This window comes from Rattus norvegicus, chromosome 10, assembly GCF_036323735.1.
Source record: "Rattus norvegicus strain BN/NHsdMcwi chromosome 10, GRCr8, whole genome shotgun sequence".
Lineage (NCBI taxonomy): Eukaryota > Metazoa > Chordata > Mammalia > Rodentia > Muridae > Rattus > Rattus norvegicus.
Window position 1 is genome coordinate 67,429,676 of NC_086028.1, and position 25,056 is coordinate 67,454,731.

Here is a 25,056-nt window from a genome sequence, read left to right on the forward strand (position 1 = left end):
AGCCCCCAGGCCCACCTGTGTTTTCATGTGGATTCTAGAGATTTGAACTCCGGTCCTCACAGTTACAGAGCCAGCTCTTTATCCACCGAGTCAAGACTCCTCTTGAATCAACAGTTGTGGGGGTAAGAGAATTCCCAAGGAAGGAGACAGAGAAATGCACATGCACCCAGCAAGTTACTGGGCATTAGCTCAGAGCTGAGCAGCTTTTCTCTCCAAGGAGACAGTATGAGTCATCTTAACAGCTCCCAATCACGGCCTCACCCCATCAGCACAACAGCAAAGATGCAGCCAGACAGCCCACAACCTACCAGTCTACAAGCCAGAACATGGTAACCCGAGGCTGACATCATGGAAACCCCATGACTAGCACAGCAAAGTTTGGCTCTCCAGACTATGACAGAGGCTCACAGGTGCTGAGTCCCCCAGGAATATGTGAGCTCATCTAATTTACGTTATGGTTACATTAGATCGTTTTGATGTAAAGTCCAGATGACACAGGTGGCAGAGAATCAGGGCTTACACTTGTGAGCTGAGGACTGCAGTGTAGACAATTGTATAAAGAGCACCAACTTTTGGGCTACTATTCACTTACCAGTGAGTACATACATACCATGTGTTTTCTTTTGTGAATGGGTTACCTCACTCAGGCCAATATTTTCTAGTTTCATCCATTTGCCTAAAAATTTCATGAAGTCATTGTTTTTAATAGCTGAGTAGTATTCCATTGTGTAAATGCACCACATTTTCTGTATCCATTCCTCTGTTGGAGAACATCTGGTTAATTTCCAGCTTCTGGTTATTATAAATAAGGCTGCTATGAACATAGTGGAGTGTGTGTCCTTGTTATATGTTGGAGCACGTTTTGGGTATATGCCCAGAAGTGGTATAACTGGATACTCAGGTAGTACTGTGTCCAATTTTCTGAGGAACCTCCACAGTGATTTCCAGAGTAGTTGTACCAGCTTGAAATCCCACCAACAATGGAGGAGTGTTCCTATTTCTCCACATCCTAGCCAGCATCTGCTGTCACCTGAGTTTTTGATCTTAGCCCAAAAGCTTGGAATATTTAAGAAAAATTCACAGATCATATGAAGCTCAAGAAGAAGTAAGACCGAACTGTGGTTGGCTCATTCCTTCATAAAAGGGAGAACAAAATACTCACAGGAGGAAATACAGGGTGAGGGACTGAAGAAAAGGTCATCCAGAGATTGCCCTACCTGGGGATCCATCCCATATGCAGCCCCCAAACCCAGTCACTATTGCTGATGCCAAAAGTGCTTGCTGACAAGAGCCAGATATGGGTGTCTCCTGAGAGGCTCTGACAGAGCCCTGCTGATACAGATAAGGATGCTTGCAGCTAACTATTGGACCGAACAAGGGGACCTCAATGGTGGAGTTAGAGAAAAGGCTGAAGGAGCTGGTGGGTTTGCAACCCCATAGGAAGAACAACGATATCAACCAACCAGACCCCACCAGAGCTTTCAGGGACAAAACCACCAACCAATGAGTACACGTGGAGGGACCCATGGCTCCTGTGGCATATGTAGCAGAGGATGGCATTGTCCAGCATCAATAGGAGGAAATGTCCTGGGTCCTGTGAAGTCTGGTTTCCTCAATGTAGGGGAATGCCAGGGCATTGAGGTGGGAGTGGGTAGGTGGGAGCATCCTTATAGAAGAAGGCTGAGTGGGTATGGGAGGGAGGGGGGAAAGGAGACAACATTTGAAGTGTAAATACTTAAAATATCCAAGAAAAGTAAAATTATGAAAGAGCATCAGCACTGTGTGTGTGTGTGTGTGTGTGTGTGTGTGTGTGTGTGTGTGTGTGTGTGTAGCAAACACTGAAGAAACAGTGGGACCAAGATAAGTTGTACCATGTACATAGAAGTCATGATGCCAACACAGTAAAGCACAAATCTGTACAAATTATGTGGTTGGAGGGAGATACCCTCAAAATACCAAAATATTGCATGTGGTTATATAAAAAGGATATTAGGACAATTTCCATGCCTTCCTCCCCCTACTCCTCATTTACCATATTTCTCCAGTGACCCCGGATTGCTTTTATAACCAGGAAGCATAAGGGCTTCCCCAGATTGAACAGAATTCCAGGTACATGTGCCAGAAAGGCTAAAAGATATGTATCTCAGCCTCATATTAGCCAGTCACCTTGTATCCACAGCTTTAAACCTATTTAACATAGACTCTGAGGACGTATTTTGAGAGCTATTTGCTAAGAAGTTCTAGGTCTTCAGAATATGTAGGCGAGTGAAAATATTGGTGGGGGAGGCTGTTGTCACATGTAACCAGGCTGGCCACAAACACAATGTGTAGTTGAGGATGACCTAGAACTCCCAATTATCCAGCCTCCTTTTTAATGCATATTAGTTGCTTTGCCTGAATGTATGTCTGTGCACCACCACATATGTGTCTGGTAGTCATGGACACCAGAGGAAGGCATCAGACTCCCTGGAACTAGAGCTACAGATGGTTAGAACCATCATATAGATGCTCAGAATAAAATCTGGGTCCTTTGGAACATCAGCCAATGCTCTTAACCACTGACCCTTCCTCCAGCCCTAGGTTTAGAACTGTTTAAAGATATTAAACTTAAAGACACATGGTATGACAATGGAGACCAGACACTGGGGTGAGAGAGTGGGAAGACTGAAGATATGCTGATCAAAGGACAAAAAATTTCAGGAGAAGTAAGGAAAGAGATTTATTAGCACTGTGATACAGTTAATAACAATGTACCATATACTTGAAAAGCAAAACAATTGTAGATTTCATGTGCTCCCAACATACATACACATACCTACACAAAAGATAAGCATGCATGGCAATGCATGTACTTAATACAACCATTTATATGTTTTATACACATACACACACACACACACATCATGTTACACATCATAATCTCTCATTTTTCTTATCAATTTGCAAGCACATTTTAAAACTCTCAGTAGTTTAAAACATAAGAATTTAATGAATTCATTTATCTCCAAGATCCCTTTTGGCGGCAACATTTCATGCTTCTCTCAGAAGGAAAAGCATCGTGTCAGGTCTGCAGAGAGGGAAGGTAAAGTCTGGAGTATGTGATGCTGGGAAGACAGGAGAGGAAGAGGTACTGTGGATGGAGATGGCTACAAGTATCACAAAGCTGGACTTTAAAGGTAAAGTAGCATTGAAAGATACAATGAGCTAAGGCCCAAAAGACAGAGAGTGAGAAAGGCCCATGAGCTAGGATGATGAGTAAATTCAGGGACAGACAGCAACCACTTACCCAGTGAGCCTCTGCTTGGTAATGGCAAGGTTGGGGAACCTACCCTCTACTTGGCATGATATTTGCAAAACCTGTTCTAAGACTGGCCCAGGACTGGCTGGGATAAAGATGGGTTGTGATAGCAGAGGCCTGGTTTACTTGGAATATCACTGGACCATAGGTCCTGTTTGATAGATACAAACATGGTACAGTGAGAACAGCTCTACCTACAGGGAAGAGATTACCTGACCCATGGTAGGGGCCATAACCGGGTATGTATGCTTCTTGGAGATGAACTGGAAAGTGCAAGATGCAACACGGAAGTCAAACCAGAGGATAAGAGACAACCTGAGGGTACCCAGCAAAAGGGGAAGCCATGAAAGCATCAAGAACACAGAGAACATAGCAGGCACCTGCGCTATGAAGGGGCAGCCACGGGCTGGAAGATTATGAAGATCGGGGTCCAAAGAACCAGACTACAGATCAAGTTTACTTAGCAGTCCCTCTCAGAGCAAGCTGCTCCTCCAGCTGAGTCTTGGGGGGCTACTGGTCCTACTTCAGAGATGGGAAAACTGGAGCTAAGCAAACTAGCACTGGTTCCCAGCACACCAATCCCACAGATTTGGAATCCCAGTTCAGATGGTTTCTTAAAGTCCACATCCTCCAGATGCCCATGTGAGCAAAGAACCCCAAAGGTACAACCTTTGTCAGACTCAACCTCCACCATCTCTATAATGTTATACGCTATAGGGCAGGAAGATCCATTCAGTGGGGAGAAAAAGCTGGGCCTTTCCTGAGAAAATCTCACATTTAAAGCATAAATACTCAACAATGATGGGCAGACTACATGTAAAAATGGAAGAGCCACTTAAATTCCCAGACCTGAACACAGGTGAACCCCCGTGTGATTAGGCAAAGGAGCAACCTAAGGCCCAGCCTGTCACATGTTGATCACAAATGACAGGAATACACCTGACAGCCAAGTCAGCTCCTGACAGGACCTCTACTTAAAACAGCATCCTCTCTGGAGGTTGAGTTTTCACTCAGTGCTCCATGCAGCGACAGCAGTGCTCCCCCCAGCTCCCTGCCCATGTCTTTGCAGCCTTCTTCACCAATCTGATCCTTGAAAACAGTGGAAGCAAGCAGACCGCAGCTACCCCCTTCCGCGTGTGCTCAGTATTCCATCTCATAGCCACGTGGCTGGCAAAGACATAGAAGGCTTCTTCCCTCACACAGTGCCACAGAAGTTCTTTCCTCCAACAACACTGTGGGTGAGGTCAACGTTAGATGAGTGAATGCCCACCTAGAATGCATGGAAGGACACAAAGAAACAAGGATGACAAGGACTTCAAACCCAGACCTACTGTGTTGGTCTTGGATTCAGGCCACAGAGTCTCTCTCTCTCTCTCTCTCTCTCTCTCTCTCTCTCTCTCTCTCTCTCTCTCTCTCTCTCTCTCTCTCACACACACACACACACACACACACACACACACACACACACACATACACACCCATCAACTCCTACCTCACCCTCTTTCTACACTGGGTCAGTAGGGTCAGCTTCTGTGAGTTCCAAGGCCCAGAATCAAGTCTTTCTTCTGGGAGGAAAATCTCAGACCTCTCTGAAGCCAGACTGTTCCGGGCGAAGTCTCTGTCTCTGCATAGGCAGGGAGCACGCCTGCTTACTCTGCACTCAGCATTCCACACCTGGCTTCCTGGGGACTTCGAGTCTCCATGAACAGCCTTTGCTCACTCTGCTAGAATCACAGCTCATTCACTAATTAAAGGGTATTACACACTTCGTTGCACAGCGGCTGAGAACTTGGAATAAGGAAGCCTGTGCTACAGCGTTCGCCCCAGAGATGATGCTCTGGGCTTTACAGGAAAACCAAATACAGAAAAGGAGCTGTCCACCTGTACCGTCCCTTCCCCCACACTTAAATTCTCTAATAAGTCAGCCCTGACTGCTTAGAGAAAAAAGGCACCCACTGTGTCACAACCCCCAGCAGGGCTTGTAAGAAAGCCCACTGGAGAAGCATGGCTATTCCAGAGATTGAATGAGAGAAGAGGCTGGGAAACAGGCTTCTCCAACAGTGGCATAGTCTCACTGAGGATGTGAACGCCCAAGGAAAGCTAGCCCACGCCCAAAGCCCAAAGAGCACAAAGGTCTGTGAGAGGCTCACTCCTCAGTGTAGGGTCTGAGGCAGGTCTCCTATCATATTTTCCCCAGCAGAGGCTCAGCATCGGTGCCCACTGGCACGCATTGGCTAAGACGAGATTCCTCTCACACATTCTGACACCCTGAGCAGTCAGAAGAGAACGCCAAGGGGCGCCCTCTCTACAGTGCATGGAGATATCACACACAGAGGGGTCAGTCAAGGATGGGCACTCGAACAGATGAGTCTAGGACTTGCTAAGGTGGACAGGTCGTGTGTGTCACGAATTAAAGCATAGACTTTATCCACAGGCAACTTCAGTGTTTCAGAAACCCCGGTTAGGATTTCAAAACCGGACTTTTGGCTGCTTGGGATACTAGCAATTCAAATGATGGACCAAATACAAACGAGCAGCCTGAGATCAACAAGCCCCTACTTCTAAACAGAACTGGGGTGTGAGCAGAGCTGCCAGTCAGCTATGCCATCTTGAGGAGGCTTGTGAGGATGCTTAAAGACTCAGCCCAGGGTCTACTGCCCAGTCCAACATCTCTGAGACACCCTGCATCTGTCATCTGTGGGTTCGTGTGTGTGCAGGCAGAGAGAGGAAGAGCAGAGTGCACTTCAAGCTACACGGTGATGAGTCTGAGCGTTGCCAGGCACTAGAAAGCAAGAGCTGGAACACAGCAATGGTTTCAGGCTCCAAGAATGAGGCATTTTCTCCATCCCTCCCCAAGGCCCCTCAGACATCATTTTTTGCATGACGTATTTTAGGACCCTGTTTGCTCCTTTAAGAAGGGCCGGTAGCTCCCTTCTCCAGCTCAGACTGGATTCATCTTTAGCAAATGCTGCTGTAGGTTTGGCTGTGCTCTTCCTCGGAATGTTTAAAAGGGATAATAATACAAAACGGCTCCCCCAGGAAACAGCTCTAGACACAGGCTGTGAGAAGCAATGCCCCTGGCACTCCGGGCTCCTTCGGTATGAGATACAGCCAACAGCAAGTGCAAAAGGCTGAAGACAGAGACTAGCTGGAGCATAAAGAGAACCTCAGAGTGAGAGGCAGGTGGTCCTGAGAGGGGGTGGGGAGGGCTGCACTATGGGAAAGGGAGGGGATGTCTGAATGAGGCAGAGCCCCCAGACAAGTGCTGACGACACAGTCCAGTTCTCTCAATGACTGCTGCACCTGCCATCCCCAAGTTGTCACTGTATTTTGAGCTCAAGACTCTGAGTCCCTGAAGCTCCCTTCCCCCTGCCCCAGGAAGCTATGTGGAAAGCAGACACAGTGGACCGCAGAAGGGTCCCACAGTTCCTGATGCCCCACACTTGCCTGGCAGTGTGGAAGAGCTGGCAGCTGCTGTCTGACCTGTTACACCAAGTTATGCCTAGCAGTCCACTAATTGGGATAAGAACCCTAGCGGCAACAAAGCTGCTCCCATCCTTCCCTCTCAGCCCCCTCTGGCAAACTCATCCTGAACATGAGCCACATCCCCACCTCTTTACTCAACTCCACACTCCCTCCAGGCTTTCCAATCCCACAGCTGCTCACTCCCCTCCTCACTCCCTCCTCCCGCACCCACGTCGTGAAGCAATTGTACACAGAGAAAACGAGCCTTGGAGTTTCAAGCTAGAGCGCTCTCTCCGACAAACCAGCCTCCAGGACCACCACATCACATCTGTCTTCTCTCTGTCCATCCTGTAAAGGAGCCTCTACCTGACTGTCCTCCCTGCCACAGCACCATGGACAGTTCCGAGGCTTCACCCTGCCTCCAGGAAGACCAGATGGAGCTTGTGGAGGCTCTTTCCTCTCCACAGGATTCAGGCAAGAAACCGGAAGGAAAGAATCTTCCACACCTCTGAGGCATCACCTGCTCGGTGAGCTCCCATGGACACGGGAGCCATTCAGACTGTCTGGGGCCCCACACCCCCTCCTGTGACAGCTTTAGCTCCAGCCCAGCCCACACGATGCAGAGCCTGGTGCCACTTCCGAGCACAGAGATAGGAGAGAGAGAGAGAGAGAGAGAGAGAGAGAGAGAGAGAGAGAGAGAGAGAGAGAGAGAGAGAGAGAGAGGAGGCTGCCATCTCACCAATGACAAGCTGTTCCCGTCACACGGTTCGGACATCAAGCATCCTGGACAATGGATAACCCAGGCCTCTTCCCTCTGACTGGGAGAAAGTCCAACTCAGCACCTGGGGGAGTGACCCCAAACAACAAGCCCCCAGGTAGCTCTCCAATCTGAAAGGACCACAGTACTCCATCTGACAGGTAACCTTTTCTACAAACAGGTCCAACAACTCGCACCAGCTACCCTCTTGGCCTTCAGCTGGGTCTCCGCCCTCTCTCCTGCATACCAGAGATCCCAAGACAAACAGAAGGCTGCCAGTGCACCACTTCTACTGAAGAACAGCACAAGAGCAAACAGAAAGTCAAGTACTCACTGTGGTGAAGTCTTGATGCCCACACTCCTGCCCCTTGAACTTGCAGTAGAGCATCATATCCTTCAGGTCATGGCCTACCCGGTGCAGGAACTCCAGCATGCTGAACTGCTTCGGTTTGTAGTGTTTGAAGTTGGCCTTCTGTCGGAGGGCCTCCAGCACCGTGGGGTCTGCCAGATGCGGGTCGGGAATCTGTAGGTTGACATCCAGCAGGGCCAGCAACTCCCCAGCGTGGTACAAGTCGTTGGTGGTAAGCCTGGAGAACCGGAAGCCATTGAGGTTGCAGAGGGTCACAGCTGGGAAGACCAGGCTCTGGGCCACCACTTCATCCACCTTGGTAACATGCTGATAAGAGAAATAGTAGGACACCCTCTCCGAGCTCTCCACCAGCAGCAGGCCCAGGGATCCGACGAAGGCCACTGCCCAAAGCACACGCCGGATGGTCAGCGGCCCATACACGAAGATGTGGCGGATGCCATGGAGAGTGGAGGTATTGGCGAAGATCTGGATACTGGAAGGTTGCAGGCTGCCCTCACTGGGGCTCTCCTTGAGGTCCATCGGGACCCTGTGCAGTTCTGCAACTGGCTTCAGGTTGATCAAATCTCAGGGAAGAGTTCTCAGTCCTCTGAATTCTGCTTAAACCTTGGCATTCAAGGCAGAGATCGCCAGGCAAGCATCAGGCCAGACACTGGGAGTTATCCTGAGAGCCTGGCCGCACGCTGACAGGGGTGAGTGTTTATATAAAACCCATTCAAACTCTAGCTCCTGATTTTTTCCAGGCGATAAGGAGGGCTGGTTTTATTTAGGGAGACACCAAGGTGATGTGGAAGGGATGTGGGTGGGAAGGGAGCGCTTAGCCAATGGAAATAAAGTCCTCCCCCCTACACACGCCACTAGAGACAAGATTAAAAGCGAGAGCGAGGGAGAAAATGCTTAAAACAAGTCGCTGAGCAGCTCGGAGCCTGTTAACCAGCGCATAATGCCCCGTGTTAAGCATGGGGGGATGTCAGCACAGCCACGCTGATGCAGTGCGGTGGGGCGCCGCGGCGCAGCAGCATCCTAGCAGCTAGCACGCTTAGCTTCTTCCGGGGGATGTATGGGACCCTGGCCGCTGCTTCTCGCTGGCTGCCGGTCTCCATCCTCCCTTTCTCTCCTTTTCCAGCCCCCCTTTGGGGACAGAATTCCAATTGCGGGCCGCGGCTGCCGCCTGGGAGAGGACGCTGCGCTCCGCCTCCGAGAGAAGGAAGAAGCAGGAATGCAGGGGCTTCTGTGGGCTCCGTGCTTCCAGCCTTCTGGGAGAGAGAGGAAGACCCTTGGGCTCAGAACGAGCCGGTCTTCCTAGCTAGCCTCCGGCAAGGCTTCTAGAAGGGGAGGCTTGTCAGAGGAGCAGGACAGATAGGGGTTGGGGACATGGAAAGTTTTTAGCCTTTTTATTTAAACTGCCGGGGGTCTTCTACTTCAGGTAATGAGCTATTCCCAGAGGAAAGCAAACTTGATCCCCTATCTCCATTAATGGAAGGAAAGTGGATACTTAACTGCATGTGGCCAGTGAGATGCTGGCAAGGGTTTTTGCACCAATGTGGGCTCCAGGGTCACATCCATGTGGGGGTCTCTATGGGAGAGATGATGAAAAGGAAGGGAGCAATTTTAGAACCACAGGGTCTCCCTCTGCAGGCTGGAGGGGGACACTCCAGAGTAGAGAGAAGACCTTTTAGAGATAGAAGAATCAGTGTGCCCACAGGAGCCCCAGAGAAAGAGCAACAAGTATCCCCCACCCCCATATGGCTGTCAGGACTTTTTTGTGTTTAACAAAGGAAGACAGCTGGGTGCCCTGTAGGACTGGTTGAATTCCATTCTGTGTAAGGTGTGTGTGTGTGTGTGTGTGTGTGTGTGTGTGTGTGTGTGTGTGTGTGTGTGTGTTCTGTCCCAGGATCTGCCAGATGGAATCACAGCTGGAGCTGTAGGTAAGAGAGAGGACAGGCTCTGGTTGGTCTTCTACCTCCTGCTTCCTAAAAATCCCTTGTAAGTCAGGCCCCTGCTGGCTGATAGGTGTGGCTTGCCAAGGATCAAGTGGCTGGCATCAGGGATAAATTCTCATCAGGGTGAAAGGAATTGTAAGTTAGAGTAGCCAACTTGAGCCACTTGGCCAAGCTGGGGCAGAGCCACACAGAGGCAAATGTCTTGGAGAGCGAAGCTGGCATCTCCAGGGCCTGCCAGGCTTAAGAAGGTGGAGAAAGGCGAAGCTGACATCATGCTCTTCTAGGCCAATGGCCATTCTGAGATGGCGTTCTGACCCATCCAGATTCCTGCAAAGCCAGATCCACTGAGATGGTTCCCAGAAAGCAGTCTGAGGTGACATGTGGAACATGACCTTGTCAGTTTATCAATCGTGAATGATATGACATGACAGAAGGCAAATGATCAAGACTGGGGAGCCTTGTGCCTTTGCTAACCCAGAGTCCTGGTCTCAACAGGGCATAGGCTTGTAAACCAGAGGGACCAAAACCAAGTCACCTTAGCAAGTGAACATTCTTGATTTTATTGCCATCCTACAGATGAGAAAACTCCGCCACAATGAACTGTTGTGTCCAAATCACGGGACCAGTGAAATGAGAGCTGGGACTTCATCTGGGTATGTTCACCTCGGAAACAGGTTTTGAAAAGCAGACCCAAGTTTCTCCATCCCAAATTTAGGAAAGGATTTGCACCTCCCTGCCCTTGAGCTACCTCCCTATGTGTCAAACACAGACCACTTCTTCACATGTGTAGATGGCCTCTCTGCTTTCTCTGGGTCAAACAGCACCCTTGTTGCCCCCGTTTTTTGCTTTTACAATCTAGGCTTCTCATGCGGAAGACTCCCCAACTCCCTGATTCTTCTCGCCAACCTTTAGCTCATCAGTCTAATTAATAAGCCTGTTCCCCTTTAACTCTGTTCCAGACACTATGTTGGCTTGGGGAAAGCAAGAGAGAACAAAATACATTGACCAACCTCATGGCTCAAGGAAGGTAAACCATGACAGATACACAGCTCTGTGCAACCTCTCTGATGATCAGCTACTAATCTCACTTCCGCCTGGCTGGAAATGATGGTTATGATTTCTGCCACACCCTGCCCCTCCTCACCAACCATTACCCATGTTATGCTCCTTCGCCTCCCCTCTTCTTCTTCTGGAGTCATTTTCTCTCTGTTCAGACAGGTTTTCTCATATGTACAGAGATGGATCCTACAGTAGATCTCGTCACCCCACCCCGATATAATAAACCCATTCATGGTTCTTTCACCCCCATATCAGATTGGAGGTCATGAGCATGACAGGGAAGGGTGCTATGGTATAGTCATGCAGGCCTGGGAGCTTGCATCTCTCCTCTGCTCTGCCTCCTGCTCTGTGACCTTGGAGGAAGTGCCTAATGGACTCGAAACTTTCATTTCCCCTCCTCTACAGTAGTGGAGCTTTGGGATGTTGAAGGAATGAGATAAAGCTTTGAAGTGTTCGTGCTAGCTAGACACTTAGCAGTTAGCACTCTCGGTCAATACTGGGAGAAGGTGTTTTGTTGTTGATGTTTGGTATTCTCTTTCAGGTGACTGGGGAACCATTTAAAACTTACCAGGATCTTATTTGCCTCCGGAACTGCATATCTAAAAGCCAAGGTCAAACACACTCTGCCTTCTCTTCTGCTTCCTGTGCATGACCCCAAAGATGACCTCAGGTAAGCAGGCTAGGCACTTAAGGATGAGTGGAAGACCAGAGGATAAAGGCACTAACGGTGGCTTTCATTGCAAGTCACTGGGCTCTGTGCTGGGCTTTCTCATGGATCTGTCAACTATAGACCTGCCCCTGACACCAACGCATGCCATTGAGGCCCTGGCACTGAACTGGAGGACCAGAGATGGACAGTGTTTTTAAAGAAACATCACTGTACCATTCTCTGTCACGGCTAGTTACTCGGCAAGATGGCTAACACAATGTTCTTGCCTGGCTCTTTTTTTTTTTTTCTTTTTTCTTTTTTTCGGAGCTGGGGACCGAACCCAGGGCCTTGCGCTTGCTAGGCAAGCGCTCTACCGCTGAGCTAAATCCGCAACCCCTTGCCTGGCTCTTCTTAAGGACCTCTCTAGCTGGTAAGAATCTCTTGTAATTAACACTGTGGTTTATGCACCAACATTAGATATTGTCTGATTCTTTAAAATGCTTTTGTGGGGCTGGAGAGATGGCTCAGCCGTTAAAGGCTAGGCTCACAACCAAATATATAAAATGCTTTTGTGGAGCTCAGTTGTCAAACATTTGCAGCATCAATCAGGTCCCCATTACGTTTTCTTCACTCTGGGGCATGTGCAGGGTCTTCTTAGGTAGACAGGCATCAGGTTTAGAGTAGGTCTACTTGGCCCAGTTTTTTAGGCGCTGCCCTAATTGTATATAATTATGGTCTCTTTTGTGCACTTCACAGCTAAACATTAAAAAAAACTTTACAGATAAATTCATGTGAAAATTAGTCAGTTTAACCCCTTAGTATGCCCCGTATGCATAGACTTTTGCTATGGCAAATCTTTTTATTTGCTTAAGAACAAATAAACGGATGTATTTATGAATTTCTCTCTGTTACTGTTCTGAGGTGCCAGGAGGGGGCGCTCTCTTCCGATCTTGGGGACCCTTGGGCCTGCCCTAAACGTGACTCCCTTGGAGGCTTCTGGGCAGAGTGCTCTTGCTCCTGAAGAGAGTGGCAGGCAAAGTTAGACAGGGTGGGCCCTGCATTCGGCTCCCCAAGCAATTTGCTAGATACTGGCGGCTGCTGATGTCACCCATAATTAGAAAAGAAAATGCATTCTTTTCTAACATGCAGATGGAGTTATTAGCTCAAACTTCTATGTCTTCCTTGTGCAACTTTTCCTCCTTCCTGGTTCCTCATTGCAGGAAGAAAGATTAACCCAAGCATAGCCTGCAGCCTGCTTTATAAACTCTTAGAGCAACGAGTCTTATTTCTTCTGTGAACTTTTTAGCAGACAATTCTCTATGAAGGACATACCAAGGAGAGATGTGAAGCAAAGTTGCACATTTAATGAGCCCTCTCTTTTACGTATTTATTCATTTTACACATATGGATGTTTTGCCTGAATATATGTGAACATGTGCGACACGAGTGTGCCTGGTGTCCTTGGAAGCAAGAAGAGGGTGTCAGATCCCCCTAGGACTGGAGTTACAGACAGCTGTGAGCCTCCGTGTGGGTACTGAGAGTCAAATCTGGGTCCTCTGGAAGAGCAGTCATTACTCTTAACAGATGAGCCATCTCTGTGGCTCCTGATGAGTGATTTCTTAAATCCATACTTACTGTTACTTGCCCTCCAGGTGAAAACTAGAGAAACCTTTTTGAAAGAGTGGACCCATGGGAGTCGTCAATTGGCCTGACCCTGGGATAGATTTAATTTGCTGTGTTGCCTTAAAGAAACCGTAGGACATCTCTGTGTTGTTTTCTTCATTTGTGCTAACTCATTCCTCGAGCCTCCTGTTGTTTTTGCTGCTGCTGCTGCTGCTGCTGCTGCAATTTGACACTGGTCTTGACCAAATCATAAATACCCACCCAGTTAATGGAATAAAACTGAGCTGGAATCTGGGATTCTGGCCATTAACCCCGTGTCACCATCTGCTGGAGTGAGATGAGGGTAGGGCCTGGGGCACTGGGGATCACCTGGCACTTGTCAGACACATAGACTCCTGCCATCTTCCCCTCCCGTTCAACTTCCAATTTCAGGCTCTGTAGAGCTGAGACCCCGTGAGGCTGGCTGCCTTTGTGGGTGGTGAAAGGCAGCTTAAGACATCACACAAGACCAGCTGTGTGGGCCTGATAGAGACTCTTTCTGTTTGCCCTGCCAAACTGCTCATTGGTGTTTCATGTCAATTTTCTCTCTGCCTAGAAAGACCCTGCCAGACTGCTTGCCCCTTTGCCCCCTCCCCAGCCGCTTGGCTGGTTGAGGGCTGTATATTGCAACAGGTTGTAGGAATTCATCAATCAATGCTCATGATAAATCTGTTCCTCTCTGCTGCCAAGGCTATAGAACTGGGGACCCTTCCATTCCTAGGGACCTGGGGCCTGTCCCAAGGAAGTGAAGGTTCTGCCATGATTCTGTCCCTTACTGCTCCCAGAGACTCAGCTGCTGTCACCAAACTGGAAAGCACCTGATGTCAGGTCGTGCACACCGGTTATCTCCTACTTCCTAATCTGTGCACGTGAGTGTCGGTGAGAGCTGGGGCCACCGAGGAACTGAAACTGCCTGACTGCCTGCCTTCTCAGGGAGCAATTTCACCTTCTCTGCACCCAGCATGCGTGAATGGACACCCAAGACTTCTCTACAAGCCCCTTTTCACCTTCCTGCCCCTGCCATCCTAACCACAGGATGGTGAGGGCAAAAATCCACCGTGTAAATAAGAGGTAGGCACTCAATAAAGCCCAGCAGCTGTGAAAACAGCAGTGTCATTCACAACTGCACACTGTGCCTTTCCCCTCAGGCACTTTTTTAATAACCGAAAATCAGTTTCAAATGCATCCTTGCATTGTAGTATGGAATTAGTACTTTTAACTCTGATTTTGTTTACTTTAACAAGACACATCTCCCTGTAACCAGACTCTCATGGGTGGGCTGACTTCCTTTCCACTAGTCTCAAAGGAGGCTTTTGGACCATGTCTGACCACGGCCACTTTGATCCTGAAAGCCTTTAATCTAGAGTGCTCGCTTAAAGGTGTCCTCACTCATATAAATAAAGCAAGCCCCAGCAGTAGGGAGGTACCTGCACGAGGAGGCCCAGGTTTCTGATTTCAGGTCCCTTCACTGGGGAAGTGACAGGCTGTCCCACCCTTTGCCGTACCCTCTCTGGCTTTAGGTCTCAAAACTTCCTTCCTTCATATTCTTTGTACAGATCCTCTTCTAGTCTGCCTCTGCCCTTCTGTCTCCTGGGAAGAAAGTAGAAGAAAGAAACCATGACTATTTGTTTTCTCTCGGTCACTCAGTCCCTGGAGCCAATTGATTCACACGCAAGGGGGGAAAAAATCCGCACAGACAGGTCTGAAGTCAATCATCCACAACAGGCTTTCAACAAAAACTTTATTAGTACCACGTTGGCCACAGGTGAGCTGGCATTGTGTATAGCGGAGAGGTAGTGTAGAGTGAGCTTCTATGCTCTGAGTGGAGCTGCCTCTCCCCCTTGTGTTCTGCATGTGGGGTTGCAGCGTCTGCTGAGCATCCTCTCTGCAGCCATAACGCTGTAGCACCTCACCTCCTACACCCATGGCCCACCCTGCCTGCCATCTTTATTCGCCGCTATGCACCCCAAAAAACCCACAAGCATGCCCAAGTCAGAATGCACGTTCATCCGCATCCTGTATCTTCTGTGTAAGTAGTTGTGTGTTTGTTTCAATTCGAGTCATGCGTTCTCTAGTTCTTTCAAACTGCCAAGCGAAATCAACGTGATGGAATGGGACTTTTAGAAAGCAGAGATCAGGACTGAGAAGGGTGAAAGGAGAAATCTTCAGCTTTTTCCTGTACATCAACATGGCTCCCGTTTTAAACTCATAACATGGTAATGTAGGGATGCTACATGGGGGCGCTGGCTATGTATCATCTAGATAGGAGTAAATAAAGACAAAGCAAAGCAAATAGAAAACCACAACAAAAACAAAACAAAACAAACAGACAACCAAAAAACCCAAACCCCAAATGCATGATCTCAGTTTTCATGGGGCTTTTTCACCTGTTGGATGAGGCACTGGCTAACATCTCTTTTCTGTTCACACTTGATGACATACTCAGACATTACCACGTCTGACTTCCATGGCAGAAGGAACTGTAGGCCCGGAGAGCTGAAGGACCCTAAGCTCCAATCTAAGCACTCATTCTATTCCACATTCCAGGTTGTTTGCACTCGGCTGCTCTCCTACTTGCCCCACTCAAATCCAATCCACGGAGCTCTGATTGAGAATGTTTGTGGACTCAGCTCCAGGGAGAAAAAGCCTATAAGATCAACAGGAAGCATTGGGGAGGGAGAAGATTGGAGATGGTGGTCTTATCCAGCTCTATGACCAGGCCAAGGATGACACTGTTCTTTCTACAATGTTCCTGTGTTTGCCACAATATCAGGAATCCCAGTTAAAGAGCATTGGTTGAGTCCTGAGAGGGAAGTAACCACCCCACCTTCTCTTTGTACAGATACATGCATATGAGCGTGTGTCCTTACTTTCATGTCTAATGAAATGATGGAGTTAGTAAGGACTTACAGCTTATGAATTTGGGTCTGAATCCTTTGCTAGAGCAGTGTGGAAAGAGGACAGTGAATGAAGGACATTCTCTCATTGTCCAATACACTGCGTCCACAGGGCTTTGCCTTTGAGGAGCCAAGACATTGCGATTGGATGCTTCATTCTCTGCAGGTCAGAGTCCATGGAAGGACATCTCTGTGTATCAGGAGGACTATATCCCAGAGCCATGCACATACCCTGCCCCTTTTACCAGCAAGCAGGCCAGGCTTAAAGGGGCAAGGTAATGAGACCACAGTCTCAACACTTGTGTGAGTGTGAACTTCAGATAAGAGTCTAGGGTGACTGCTTCCTTCCCTATGCCTTTGGAGACCTGGGGGTGTGTCTGTAAGGGTACAATGCCTGGGAGAAGAAATCAGTATGTTTCCATCCAGGACCCAACACACACTGGTCATGTTACCTGAAGCATGCTACTTAACTTGCCTTGCTTTGCTCATCTGTAAGATGGGGACAGTATCAGCTCCAATGTCAAAGGATGGGTAGGTATAAGTAACTAAGGTGGGAAAACCACTAAGTATCTAATAAAAGTTCTGGAAGATGCCATTAGCACCACCTCCATTATAGTTACTACTATAATGTGAAAAGAAGGTTTGACTGAGCTCCACCCTCTGCATGCATATGAACGTTCTTGGTTTCCCACCATACATACCTCCATGCAAACTGGGGAAGGCACAGCCACGAATCCAGTACACAAGAGCACAGGGCAGTGGGGTTTGAATATTCGTAACTCAAGGTACATATGGGTGCCAGGGGATAGGGTTCTCATTCACAATCAGTTTTGAGGGTAACTGAGATGGGCAGGAAAACTTTGTTTTGGACATTTGCCCCTTACAAAGCAGCGTTGGTGTATCAAGAGCTCTGCTAGGACATAACGCTCCTTAAGACGTGTTTGCAAACCCTGCTTTTACCTGTATCTAACTGGATTTCTGTTTTCTCCCAGGGGCAACAGGATGCCTGCAGGCTCTTGCAGATATTTGGGGATGGCCTTCAGAGGTTCTGAAAATGGTCGCCCTCATGCAGTCTGACCCAGAGATAGTCACTCTTTCATTTTCAGTGTGTTCTGTGAGGGCAGGAGTTCGGACTAGAGGCCTCATTACCTCATCACTCCTCAGTGCCTCTCACTAGAACCCTACCCTCCCTGAACACTGAACTCCTATAACTGTATTTCCACTACCCTATGACCACAGTCAGAAGCCAAGCTGCCAACCACCTCTGTGGTAGGACTAATTTCCCTGAGGTTGATGGAGCATGTCCCTTGTGTGACTACACTAAAGCATGAGACAGACAAGAGAGGAGTCAGGCAGATGCTTTGCATGTAAGGAGCTGCCAGTTCAGTAAGCAAGACCAGGCTATGACAGTTGAAGTCAGGTGTGTGGTAGAGCTGTACATGAGCAAGAATGAGGGGACTCAGAGTAGAAGGAGCATCAGCTATACTGTCCCTGTGCAATGAGTGACAGCAGAGTGGTCTATCACTGTGTCTAGTCGTTACCAGATCCATTCAAGGATGACACTCAGGTGCTGATAACTGTGTTAAGAATCCATGTGCATCATGAAATTCAGTGAGAATTTCCCTAGTTCAGTGCCATTGATACTTTGGGCTGGCTAAGTCTGTGATGCAAGGGATATTGGATATACTGTGGGGAGTTTCACAGCACCCCTCATGCTCACACCTCACTGCCTCAGTTGTACCAATAAAAAAATGTTCCCTGGAGGCAGTATCACCACCAGCTGGAAACCACTGAGGGAATGAACCCATACATAGCCTAGGGCTGGACGTATAATTATTATTCATAGTGCACAGCTGTCTCTTCTCTATTTGAGGTACAAGTAAATTAAACCCTAGGTCCAAGGCCATACATCAAGGAAGGGCTGGGAAGAGTTGATCTGGTTTACAGTCTGCAAGTTTGTTGTGTTCCTGCTTTGTCTGAGGATGCTCAGTGAGCCCACAGGTACTGGGCTGGGAAAATGGCTCAGTTGGTAAAGTGCTCAGCATGCAAGCATGAAGACCCAAGTTCTAATCCCCTGGATGCATATAAAGAGCTGGGCATGGTGGTAAGAGCATGTAGTCTCAGATCTTGGTAGATGGAGGGAGGTAGATTCCCTAGGTTTCACTGGCATCTAGCCAAGTTGCATTGACAAATTCCAGGCCAGTAAGAACCCTGGTTCACTAAACAAGGGGGGTGAGTCCTGAGGAATGATATTCCAGGTTGACCTCTGGCCTCTCCACTCACGTATATACACCTATACCTGCACCCTATACCTGTCCCACAACCATCTAACCATCTTTTCCTGCAGGCCCCCACCCACATTTTACAAATGAGTGTGCTAAGTCCTGGACTAATAGAAGATCACCCCAAGTTACAGAGCAGGCAAACTGCCAGAGGCTAGACTTGGATCCACGTCTTGTCAGGCTGCTCCCTGAGTCAAGTCAACACTGATTAAATGATGGGAGGCAAGCAGGCGACTTAATAAAAAAAATGCAAATCCAGGATGATGGATATATTTAGGAGGATGAATTATTATGTGGTGGTATAAAAATAGATCAGAGGAGAGCACGTGGACTTGCCAGCCTGGCTGTGTGAGAGACGGGAGGTTCAGGAAGAGCACCAGCGACATTTCATTAACTTTGCTGGGAAAACATGGAGAGGCTGTCACCTGAAAACACAACATTCACGGTGGCTCTTAAAGGAACAGTGCATGAGGAGGAGGTGGACTCTTGGTGGGTAGCTCCTGTTCTCATTATGGACTTGTAGGTTCTGTAGCTATTATGCCATTGAAATGATTTCTAGGGTCCTTCTCCATGTAGATGGATCTCATGTAAATAAGCAAATCAATGTACAATGGAAACCAACCATGTATAGCACTGTGTGGGTATTCTGTGCATTTCTCTAAGTAAGAGGTTTGTACAGGCTAATCTTGGTTGTCACCTGGACTACATCTGGAATCCACTAATCCCCAGGCAGCTGAGCATGTCTGTGAGGGATTTTCTTGATTGATCATTAGAGGTGGCCAGACCCTCACTAAATCTGAGCCACACTTTCTGGTGGCAGCACCTACGTAAAAGGGCATGGAAGAAGGAAGCTTTGCTTTTGACTCCTAGCTTATCTACCCAGTTACTAAGACATTCCTCTGCTGATAATAGAAACTAATATCAGCAGGATCCCTATGTAGACTAAAGACCAGCAGCCCTTCGGGAATCCTCCAGGACTTCAGCACCAGTTTGGGACTGCTGAGACATTTAGTCTGGTGGAGTGAAAAACTGTCTAGTCATTGGCCTTTCCATGGTGAGACAGTTGTTGATGAACTGCCTGAACCATAGACTGTAAGCCTAATAAGTCCCTTGTGTGTGTGTGTGTGTGTGTGTGTGTGTGCGTGCGTGTGCTGAGAAAGATACATTTATGTAGATATATCCATTTGATCAGCTCTGTTCCCTTAAAGAACCCCAACAATCACAGGGACCTGGGTTTAAAGAGGACAAATAATATACCCAAGGTTCATCTGCTGTGGGGATAAGCTTCAGCCAGGAGTCAAGGGACACTGAGTCACTCTTTGCCCTGTGCTGTCTGAGACCTCAATTATTCATGGGAAAGATAAAAAGAACCATGGTATGAGGTGAGTGTAAATCCGATAAAACCAGCTTGGTTACTTGAAGCCTGTATAACTTGACTAGATCTTCATTTGCTCACCTGTAAAGAGGACAGAACAGTCACTACCCCGAGGGGCTAATAGGGCACATAAGTGGACATGCATAATGCACCAAGAACTAGCTAAGAGACCTTTGGTAGCTAGGCTGGGGCCATAGCTCAGTCTGTAGATGGCTTGCCTGAAGCCTCTCTTCATAAACCTAGAGTATAGGGAGTAGTTTTGATGTTAAGGTCTTATTCTCCAGTTGGTTCTTGATCTATCAGTAAAGATGTCAGGGGCCAATTGCAGGGTGAAAGGAAAGAGGTGACAAGACACAGGAGAGGAAAGGAGTTTTTGCTATGCTTGGAGCAGGGGTGGGGGGTTTGGGGAGAACAAAAGGTGACCAGCCATGTGAGATCTCAGGCAGAGTGGCCATAGGCAGATTCTACAGGAGGGAGGCTAGGGTGTTGAGATGGCACTAAAGGTAACTGAGCAACTGAAGCTGAGGGCAGGTTGAAAGGTGCTGAGCTAAGAGTATGGGAAGGGCACACTAGCTGACAGAGATTGGTGGAGCCCAGCAATTGAGCCAATAAGGCAGGTTGAAATTGAGCAACGTGTTTGTGTGTGTGTGTGTGTGTGTGTGTGTGTGTGTGTGTGTGTGTGTGTGTTTCACCCACAATCCAATATTCTGTGGCCAGGGGCTGGTAGTGTGGCCCGTTCCCGGAGCTTAATGCAGGGTAGCAAAAGCTACATGATACACTTGGATTCCACCCCCAGCAGCACACATACTGAAGTGGGGTGCCATATACATGTAATCCCAGCATTCCAGGGGTGGAGGCAGGAGAATAAGAAGCTCAAGGTCATCTCTGGCCACATAGCAAGGACAAAGTTAGCCTGGAATAAAAACACTTGGCAACTGTGAAACTTTAGAGTTCCTACTGTTGTCAAAAGGAGAGTCAGGTGATTAAAACTCACACCTTCGGGGCCTATGATCTTCCCTTCATCATGAAGACATTTTCCCTATCTCAACTCCATGGAAAAAATGGCAAGAGTATAGTTAGTCAAGAATCAGAGGATGACCAAAGGGTTTTAAATATTCATGAGGCAAGGGGGCCCTAAGGTCCCAGGAGACAAAAGAAACTCACATCAGAAAAACACAAATGGTTTCAGGACCATTTTCCTGAGGTGGATGGGAACACTTCTACAACCATTTACACCTTCCTAAGCACTGAACTTCTTCCAGGCCACAAACTGCTAATTTTGTACCCCCTCTGCTATGTGGGAATACCACAAGAAAATAGTCTGTGACCTAAAAATCTGGGTCCCCTGAGGCTGGTGTTATCTCAGTAGCTAAAGCACCTACAGGCATGACACAGGTTTAATTTCTAGAAGCCACACTAAAATAACAAATAAACTAATGCAAAATTTGGCATGTTGGGGTGTGCTCCTAATAGTAGCAGACCCTGGGGGTGGGGAGGAGCTCTCTGGCCAGCCAGCCTAGCCTGCTTGCTAAGTCTTAGGCTAGTGAGAGTCTCAGAAACCAATATAGTTCCCAAGCAATGACCCTGGGGTTGTCCTGTGGCTTTCACACCCATGAGCACATATGTGTACCTGTGCACACACATGCATGTATGGCACCCAAAAGTTGTGTCGACTTAGTCAGAAAGGACACACTCTGCCTTTTTAGAGGAATAGCATTTAGATTTCAGAACAAACAGCCGTTATGCGTTCCCTGGTGTTCAGTTGCTTTAGATCTATTTTCTCTTGAAGGTCAACAGTCTGGTAGCGCTTGTGATGCTCCCACGAGAGTCAAGGTACCTGAGGAGCATGGGCAGGGAGGTCTCTAGCTTGTGGTTTACATGGAGTCCCAGAGTTAGGAAAGAGTGGGTGGTTGTCCTGGGTCCCAGAAATTTACACCTTTGAGAACCGCTGCTCAGTGCTGATATGTTGGTCAGTAAGATGGAGAAGATATAAGGAGCACCGTTGTTTGTCTGAACAGGGAATGATAAAACTCCAGCTCCCTTTGCTGCCCCACATTGGCTCACAGTGCGACTCACTACAGCAACAGCCCCTGTTACATGGAGACACAACCCACATTTGTCACATTGTAAATGAGGCTAAAAGCAAACCCTAAATGTGCCTTCTGATTTTCCAAAAGTCCCTATTATAGTCCTCCATGTACATAGGAACACTCACTCAGAAACAGAGACACCTTTAACCGATGACAAAGTCAGCCCTACTGTGTCAGAATGCCCATCTTTTCCTCAGAACTGGCTTACTAACTTCTCAGCTCATTGGGGATGGGGAACGTGTAGGCTTGCATATGAAAAAAAAACAAAAACAAAACAAACAAACAAAAAAAAAACCCAACTCCATGATCAGACAAGCTTCATGATCAGAAAAGGAAAACAGTAGCTTCCAATCAATGGATCCGAGGCATGACACGTGCAGTGACTCTCCATTCCCTGATTTCCACCCCTTCTACCCAGTTCTAGGCCTCCTGGGCAACAAATGCACAAGACAGTTACAGCCCTTGAGGCTCAGTGGCCCCAGGACTTCTGCACAAACAAGCTGCCAATGGTCACATAGTCTCTGATACGCCAAGGTGAACCACAGGCCCTTGAAAACAATAAAACTCAACAACAGCCTTCTTTCTGTTTCTTGCCAGAGTGGACGAGGAACTGCCGGTAATTATGCTGGGACCCTTGCCGCAATGCCTGCTTCCAGAGCTACAGCTGCGCTCCAGAGAGATCATTAGTCGGTATGCACATGTTATTGAGGGCAGTGGTGTCATCGCCGGTTGAAGATGCCCTCAGTCAAGTGTGAGAGCCGGAAATGGAGGTCAAAATAATTAACCTCCTGTGATTTTGTGCTCCTTGCAAAATCAACCATGTGCAGCTCATATTTCAGCAGAACAATATAATCATTTGTTCACAAGTCTCTCTCTTTCTCCCTTCCTCCCTCACTCGTCTTTCCTCCTTTCTGTCTCTCAATCCATCTCATTGGCTAGCTTTTCTGTATTCCCTTCCCACCCTAACAGCAGGCTGTCATAACCCACTGCACCCATAGGCATCGCTGGATAGGGCTTAGTACCCTCACCCATTGCTGTCACACCGACTCTCTAAAGAACAGCAGAACGTGTTCCCTTTGTAAAAGCTTCTCTTGACCCCATTTCAGTTCACCCACTCTCTCCTGCACCACACAGGAATTATGCATCACTGTAGGAGTCACAGCCAAAGCATCCACCATCCACTCTACTTACGGAACACTCCTACCTGGCTGGTGGCAGCATTACAAGGGGCCAGCCTGGGGTTGTAGAAAAGTCCATGTGCAGAGAGGAGCTAAGGGTATTTGCCAAGTTGTAAAGAACAAGATGTTGAATGAGGTGCCCTTCAGAGTGTGGGGTGTCTGAGCCTTCATTCTGTTCCCTCATTCAGCCAGCCATCCTTTTCATCCAGCAATGTATGCTAAATGTTGATCGCATGGTATAGGATTCTCCACTGTGTGCATTTTGTAACTGGTGTGAACCATTTTATTAATTAAAGATGTCATTATAGCCCCGTATTTTTGTTACTTTAAATGAAGAACTCCAGGACCGCGCCCTCATTAGCACAAATCCCAGGATCTCCTTCACTGTTGACCTTAGTTTAGTTTTCCTTCTTCTCATCCTGATCCAAGGACCTCCTCCCAGTCATCTCAGGTTTTGAGTAACAAGGCTCTTTATACTCTAAGGGAAATGTTCCCCATCACCACCAGAGGTCACTATTGAGAATGATCTCAGGTAAGTGTATGGACAAGGAGGCTAGTCTCAACTGTGGCTGCTAAGATCATACAGGGGACAAGTTCTCTGAGTACACTAATGAAGATACTCAGAAGTTGTTCCGAGCTCTGTGCAGAAAGTCAGGGGAACTAATGGTTGAGACATTCTCTATGACGCAGTATGCTTCAGCCAGGTCTTCCTGAGTAGCTCACTTAATCTCTTCTCTCCTATTCATGTGCCCTGAGGAACCTACCACCCTACACTCTGCTCATCCAGCTCACCTCATGTCTCTGGGATCAGGGTGATCCTCTTGTCCTCTTTCTGCCTTGTAGGTCTACAGCGTCCCTTTACAGGTTTGTGCACACTGCCCCAGGTCCCTGCAGAGCCGAGAAAACAGCAGCTTCTGCAAATTTAAGAAGCCCTCCAGCAGCACGCCTTCACCTGGGACTGCACCTTAAAGAAGTTCTCAGAGATATTTGGAGGATTTTCCTGAACATTGCAGTGGTGTCTCGTGCTTAGTTATTAAAACTATGATGCAAAGCAAACAAAGTATCTGCCTTGTAGAAGCTCATGATCTAGAGAGGATACACACACACACACACACACACACACACACACACACACACCTACTTCATTCCAAGTACAGTAGAACTTACTCTACTTGGATAACTGGACATCACTCAAGAATGCTTGGAAGGACAAAGAAATCCCAGGTACGGGGCTGGGGATTTAGCTCAGTGGTAGAGCGCTTGCCTAGGAATCGCAAGGCCCTGGGTTCAGTCCCCAGCTCCGAAAAAAAGAACCAAAAAAAAAAAAAGTAAACTATCTTTTAAAAAAAAAAAGAAAGAAAAAAGAAATCCCAGGTACCTGAGAAGATACCTGAGCAGCGGAAAACAGTTTTAAGTCAACCTCCACCCCCCACCCCCATACACACACACACACACACACACACACACACACACACACACACACACACTTTCACTCCACTATCCCATCACCCATCAGATCATGAGACTCTAGTCCTCACTTAGAGAAAGAAAAAGCCCTCAAGTTAAGTAGAAGAATCGACTTCAAAATTAGTCCCTTTTCCCACCCCCACCCCACCCCCACATTATTTGTGAACTATTGCATAATTCGGGGTGGGAAGGCACTGACATGTCAAGGACAAACATCCCTGCTTTGTAGTAAATTCACACTGAAAACACAAGGTCTGAGGCATTTCCACCGAATCTGTGCAGTATGCCTTGGTTTCCCTGCCAGAGAGCTGTGGCAGGAGCATGGCCATGACTAGAGTGCTCAGGATGCAGAATCATGGGAGGGGAGAGACTCTGGGGTTTATATAAAGCAGTGGCCAGGACTGAAAAACTCTTAAAATATGAGGAAATTGCTTCTAGCAGTTTATACTCTTGGCTTGACTCATAATTTAACCTTGAATATAGTTTTCAAAACTCATTAAGTCCCCAAAGCCTTCATCTCTTGCACTGATTAACCATGATGCAGGATGCAGGAAGTTCATATATTTA

The 25,056-nt window shown here is 47.8% G+C and overlaps 1 protein-coding gene and 1 long non-coding RNA gene across 6 annotated transcripts in view; one reads left to right on the forward strand and one right to left on the reverse strand.

Annotated features, from left to right (window-relative positions):
* The window catches only part of Asic2 (acid sensing ion channel subunit 2), a 1,069,930-nt gene extending 1,061,368 nt beyond the window's left edge, over positions 1-8,562 (reverse strand). Inside the window, 1 exon segment of the mRNA NM_001034014.1 lies at positions 7,855-8,562. Within this exon segment, the coding sequence (NP_001029186.1) occupies positions 7,855-8,409 (555 nt within the window). The 5' untranslated portion in view covers positions 8,410-8,562.
* Positions 8,443-24,383, forward strand: LOC108352208 (uncharacterized). Of its 5 annotated transcripts, none has more exons than XR_001840376.3 (8): positions 8,447-8,579; positions 9,014-10,483; positions 10,790-10,857; positions 11,431-11,559; positions 13,986-14,271; positions 14,757-18,868; positions 22,442-22,534; positions 23,866-24,383. It is a non-coding gene; the product is annotated as an uncharacterized LOC108352208 (long non-coding RNA). The 5 variants fall into 5 exon arrangements; XR_010055700.1 differs by having other exon boundaries at positions 14,757-14,965; XR_001840377.3 differs by lacking the exon at positions 23,866-24,383 and having other exon boundaries at positions 14,757-14,965; positions 22,442-23,337.
* The last annotated feature ends 673 nt before the right edge of the window (positions 24,384-25,056 follow it).